Here is a 6,158-nt window from a genome sequence, read left to right as displayed (position 1 = left end):
CACTGCTCAGCAGTAATGAAAACATCCCTGTCTTATCAGCACTGTTTCCAGCACAAATCCAAAACACAGCTCCATATTAGCTACTACGAAGAAAACTAACTCTATCCCAGCCAAAACCAGCACAGCTTCATATGAGGGGGGTATAATTTTGGGTCCCTCTTAGCACTATTCTCAGTTAGGTGTTAACCTCCAGGTGGACTACAAGGAATTCTTAATGTAGAGGGACTAAGCACATTTCCAGTGAGGTATCTTTCAACTAAATGCTGACCTTGTGCAAAATATCTACGTTTCATTTTTCTCAAAAAGAAACTTGTGCTAAAGTTCCTGCCCTCCACCCCCATGTCAAACTTTGACAACTATTTGATGTGAAAATGTTTTTTGTTCAAGATTTTACCAGTCTTCATAAATGCATGTGAGCATCCCACCATGGCTGTGGGAATGAGAGCAAGACTCCACAAGTACTAGTCTTTCTTCTAGCTAAAGAATATTTGAAATATTTGGATTCTCAATGAAGGGTGAGCCGTAGATCAGGCCCCAAGGCAGGTAGAAGCCTTGCGGCTGGACAGTAGTGCTTTTTATTCTCTCCTGATCCTATTTCCCCAATCTGTTTTGAATGGTGTTTTACCTTTCTGATGCTGTTCATTCTAAGCTCGAAATGCTTTTTATGTTCCATCAGCTAAAATAATTCACTCCCTTTGTAACTGCTCTTCAGCCTTTAATAGCAAATAGCTACTAATAGTTGCTCTCTGAATCTATTGTGCATATAGTCATCAACATGAGGTCACACCCATGTTACTAGGTTACACCAATCTGAAGGGTTGGCCTTCCCAGTACTTCCACACATCTCAGCTGGATTGAGAAGCGTGACGCTATTTCTACTCAGTTCTGGAAATCCAGGATCACCTCCCTAACTGTTCAATGCCCCCATAATGTTGACTCCATGGGTGTGGCACCTTAGAAACTTAAAAAATAGAAATTCACTTCCTTTGAATGACAAATGCTGGTGTCTACAGGGACCGTGGGTGGTACTAGAAATCAGTAAGTTAGGATTTCTTTTGCATGTGTCTCACTTCCTTTTGGGGAAAAAGTCTTGATATAATCTGTTGTAAAACTGTTGTGGTTTGCCCTAAAAGCATCATCAGAAATCAGATCATTTGCACTACCTGCAGTGGTGTTTTGGCTCTGTATCCTGGAAGTCCTTTTCAAGCTAGCAGAGCCACTTTCTGGATCGTGCCAACCAGTTTAAGGACTCTTCCTCTGCTGAGGAAGCTGCACTCCTACTCCCACCTTTCTGAGGTGGAGTTTTCACCAGTAAGAAAGTGATTTTGCTGGCTTTGCTGCTAAGACCATAAATGAATCTCACCCATAGGATTTTGTAGTTGGTAATGGAACGCTCTAAACAATGATTAGAGAGTCAATCAGTTGTTTTCAGGAAAAAGGAAAATGTCAGATAAACCTTATAATTGCCTGATACTGATCCATTAAACCTACTCAACAAACTATGTATCTGGAAGCAATTCTGATCTTTCTTTTTTATAATTGGGTAATATGCTTAGTGGAAGAGCATTATATGTAGTTTTTGAGGGAGAAATGGTGCTCTTGAATTCTTAATAGTCTTATTAGCTAGCATTGTTTACTAATATGATCTGGTTTTAAGTCTCTGATACAGATGTGTATTCTCTTGAGGATCAGATTTTTTTTAAGTCACAGTTCTCATTGCCCTTTGATATTTTAGAGGTTGACTTGTTCAGAGGTTAACACCTAGCATTGTCTACAAACTAAGTAGTTCTCAGACTTCCTCGTCTTAGACCTTTCACTGTTAAAGTTGGTATACTTTGGCCCTGCTTTTCCCTGTGTTAGATACACATCGCTTCTACATATGAATCCATTGGTAGCATGTAAAATACCGATAACTATTGATGATTGCCATAGCTCTTACCATGGCAGATCTCCTAGCAGCTGTGGAGCTGTTTTCTGTCCATATATCTTGTGCAGGTGTATAAAGGTTGAGCTAAATTGCAGTAAGCCAGCCTTTGAGAGTCTCCTTTTCTTTCCTTTGAAGGAAAAATAGGCTCAAATGAAAAAAAAAAAAAAGCACAGGCAAGTAGCTTTCCTCATTCTCTTCTTGAGGAGTCATAGGCCATTAAGTAGACTTTCTTGGACAGGAAGGAACCGTTGTAAACTATGTACCTTTTACCTGAACACCCATCAGCATACTAACTTTCTGTCATCAAATGAAACAAAAGTAATTATCTTATCAACAGACAAACAGAAAACAAATATTTCTGAATCTTTTTGGTTTTTTCCATAGAGAGACTTTCAGCATTCCCTTGGTACCTCTTGGCCTGAAGGAAACCAAAGAAGTGGACTTTACACTCCCCCTCAAGGTAAATTTCTGAGACACATTTCAGAATGAATAGTTAACAGAAATAACTTCCATTTCAGATTTGTTTAAAAAAGCAGAAGTAATTTAGTACAAATTATTTTTTGTTTCATTTGCCCTAAAACTGAGATCACAATGTGTTTAAAAATTAACCACCAATTATTTGGGTCATTGCTAATATCTAACTAGGACAAGAGGTCAGAAAATGTTATAAGAAATCCCACTGTAGAGACAGTAGAGTTAAACCAACGAGAATAAAAAAATCCTTCTACATTTTTTTGGTTCCAATCAGACTATTGATTACTACTCTAAGTGTGAAAGGAAGTAGTAATTAAGGTTTTACTCAGCATAACGCAGTGATACTCCAACCTGCGCTAACCAAGCTAGCTCAGTTGGGAAGCAGTGTTGCAGCCTTAACACTGCTTGTTTGTTGGCTAATACACTTTGCTGGCTATTTGAGCCACCTTCTGTACTTTTTTTGGACTACTTACTGTGTATTGTGCAATGTAGATTTTATCTCATGGTAAATCATCTTATATCACCGTAGCATTTGTCTCTGCTTTTACTTCTGTAGGTTAATCTCCATGGTCAAATTATGGTACCACTTTATGCCATCTCAGCTTTGTTAATTTAAGTGGAATTGCGCTAATATAGCTGACAAGAATTTGGCAGTCTCTTTCTGGTAACAAGTTTTTATGGTCACTTGATTCCCTTGTTGTTTTAGCTAACAGGGTTCATTTGTCGCTTTCAAAACCACTAAGTGTTGTTGTTTTAAAACCCAATGAAGTTGATGTAATAGGTGTTTGGTTCCTTTACACCAGACTGAAATTTCTTGTCTCGGATACCAAATCAAATTATTAGTTTTATTGTCTTTTTCTAGTCTCACTGCTATATGTTACTATACTGTGGACTGGAAGGGAGTAGACAACATGCAAATCACAACTGAATCAATTTTGTACTGTTTGCAGCTGCAGAAAAAAATTAATGAATAGTTTAGGTTAATTTTAGGTATTCCAATTTTTTACCTTTTTTTTTTTTTTAGGACTTTATTCTGGAACATTATAGTGAAGACAGTTCTGAGTATGAAGATGAAATAGCAGATCTCATGGATCTGAGACAAGTAAGTTCAAGTATGGCATACCATGAGGTCTTTTAATCTACTGTTGTAAATAACAACATTTGTATGGAATCAGAATATGCCACTATTACTTATAACTTACCATATTCTTATTGACTCCATTTCTGAGATATGGAACATGAATCTCCATTGTCCAAGAGCTTTACAATCTGAGTAAAGAACAAGTGAAGAAAAAGATGAAGTTATGCAAAGTGATCGAGCTATTGACACAACTTTTTAAACCTTGTAAACTAAGATTTGTCTTAACTACTTTCTTTAAATTATTTTAAATTTAGCAGGAAGAGTGTTGAAGTGAATGCATCTGGCAAAAGACTGTAGTAGAATGGTGGTTACTTCTAACTATTGTGTTTCCTGTATTATACTAGAAACTTAAACTTTCTTTGTAGCTTTCATAAAATACCTACAATCTGTATTCAATTAACTCTGAGACTTGCCAAACAGATGCCTTTTGCTTCTTTAATTAACTCTGCGACTTGCCAAACAGATACTCTTTGCTTCCTTAAAGGTTATGTGCAACTGAAAAACTCTTTATTTGGAATGCATCCATATGGCCTTAAGCTTGCTGTTCTCAGATTCCACACATTTCTATGATATGCGGAAGTCCAAGGGAAGCAGAGCTTTATCCTTGGTGTTTCAGTATTCATCCTGTAACTCAACAGAATACACTTTAATCTATTGTATTTTAAGGCCTGCCGCACTCCTAGCCGAGATGAAGCTGGCATCGAGATGTTGATAAGCTATTTCCTTCAACTTGGTTATGTAGAAAACAGATTTTTCCCACCCACCAGGCACATGGGAGTTTTATTTACATGGTAAGTGTGTAGTTCGTGTCCATCTTTTGTCTTTTTTTTCCAGAACACTGTTAATCATTAACTGTCTTCTGCTTAAATTGAAGCATGTCAGTGTGTTTCTGCCCCCCACTCCCTGCAGCGTGTGTTGTCAATTTTTTTTTTTTAGCGTTAAGAGTAAACCTGAATACAATATGCCCTTTTCATGCTTAGAGTGAAGCCATTGGCTAGATTATGATTTGGGCTACAGGTTAGCACAAGGGAAAAAGAGAATAATCTTAATTTTGGACAACTGCAGATGTTTCCTGGACTCTGAACCTTGGTGCACGAAGCAGATGGGGAATGGGTCAGACCTTAATTCCCCTCCTTCAATTTGTTAAGAAGAGTATTTGGGCCAGAAGAGAGGTGAAGCGACTTAGTTTATTATAGTGGAGTGTTTACTACATCTATGAGCAAAGTTTGACTCTGAATTCAGAATTTTTATTTTTATGATGAAAAAAGATGACTACCATGCAGCCAACAGGAACTGTTAAATTCCTAGTCATAACTGCAAGAACAAACTCTAAAATACAAGCTTATAGAGGATCTGACCATGCCAATAGCTGATCTTTGGCAACATCTAAGTACGAGAACATAGCAGCACATATGTATACTTCCCCAGTATACTCTCAGCCTCTGTGATGTTTTCTAGGCACTTCTGAGTTAGATAAAATATGCTTACGGAGGTACTGCTGTAAAACCTGCCGAAAACTAAGCCTCAGATAAAGCCATTCTCTGGCTTGCAGCACTTAGATTGTCCTCGCAGTACATAATGGTATTTCTGTTCACCTTCATTTTCACTGTAGCAGAACAATTATTAAGAATTCCACTGCTCTTTTGGAAAATCAGAATGAAAATATCTGTTGTTTCAATGGACTCTGCTAATCTTAACACTTCTAATATTTGTTTCCCAAGGTATGATTCCTTCACAGGTGTCCCAGTGTGTCAGCAAAATCTGTTGCTTGAAAAAGCTAGTATTTTATTTAACATTGGAGCCCTTTACACCCAGATTGGAACAAGATGCAATCGTCAGACCCAGGCTGGACTTGAAAATGCTGTTGATGCTTTTCAGAGAGCTGCAGGTACAAATTTAAAAATATTGGGAAGGTCTTTATGCAAATGTTCCTAATCTCATCCTGACATCCGGCAGATTTCTGCATTACCCAAAAAAGGAAGAATAGGGAAATTCAAGAAGCCTAGTGAAGAGCTGAGATGAAGCTTTAATTCAAAACCTGGAACAGTAGTCTGAACATGCAGATAAAGACAGTGAACGCTGTGGTTAACGATTAATGAACTGCAGTTCAAAGGTCTGAGTAATAGCCCTAACGTTAACCGCTTCACTGTTCATTCTTTGTTTCACCAACGTAGCTGCTTTTACCTCAGTGATATTACACTGGTGTAAAATCTGTACAAGAAACAATTTAAAGGGTTGATAAAGGGTTTAAAACTTAGTTTTCCATATGGTCTCTTCACAATTAAACTTACTGTGTTCTCTGGTGGAATTTGCAATTCATTGGAAGTTGACTACCTATTTTCCATAGATTCCAAAGGCAAACAGGTTCAAAATAATCAACCAATCTGTGTCCCAAGCGAAGAAAAATACAAATTCTAATACAGGGAATCATATCCCTTGAACTAAGATGTTATACAAGCTTTTGTTCTGTTTTTTTTCCAAGTAGATTTTCTAATTTTTTTGTAAATGTCATCTGTGCTACGCATAATGCTTAAAGACATGACCTATGTAATTAACATGTACGATAAGATCTATTTCTGCACTAACAGTCTGTGGCTACCGGGTTTCCCTGTATGG

The 6,158-nt window shown here is 37.5% G+C and overlaps 1 protein-coding gene across 1 annotated transcript in view; it reads left to right on the top strand.

The window, feature by feature from the left end:
* Positions 1 to 6,158, top strand: part of RHPN2 (rhophilin Rho GTPase binding protein 2) — a 36,633-nt gene that overhangs the window by 19,446 nt on the left and 11,029 nt on the right. Inside the window, exons 7-10 of the mRNA XM_009275272.2 lie at positions 2,312 to 2,387; positions 3,426 to 3,503; positions 4,209 to 4,333; positions 5,264 to 5,430. Coding sequence (XP_009273547.1) covers positions 2,312 to 2,387; positions 3,426 to 3,503; positions 4,209 to 4,333; positions 5,264 to 5,430 — 446 coding nt within the window. The remainder of the gene's footprint in view (positions 1 to 2,311; positions 2,388 to 3,425; positions 3,504 to 4,208; positions 4,334 to 5,263; positions 5,431 to 6,158) is intronic.

Source organism: Aptenodytes forsteri, unplaced genomic scaffold, assembly GCF_000699145.1.
Source record: "Aptenodytes forsteri isolate BGI_AS27 unplaced genomic scaffold, ASM69914v1 Scaffold945, whole genome shotgun sequence".
Classification (NCBI taxonomy): Eukaryota; Metazoa; Chordata; class Aves; order Sphenisciformes; family Spheniscidae; genus Aptenodytes; species Aptenodytes forsteri.
Note: the sequence above shows the minus strand (reverse complement) of the source record. Positions and strands in the feature narration are given on the sequence as shown.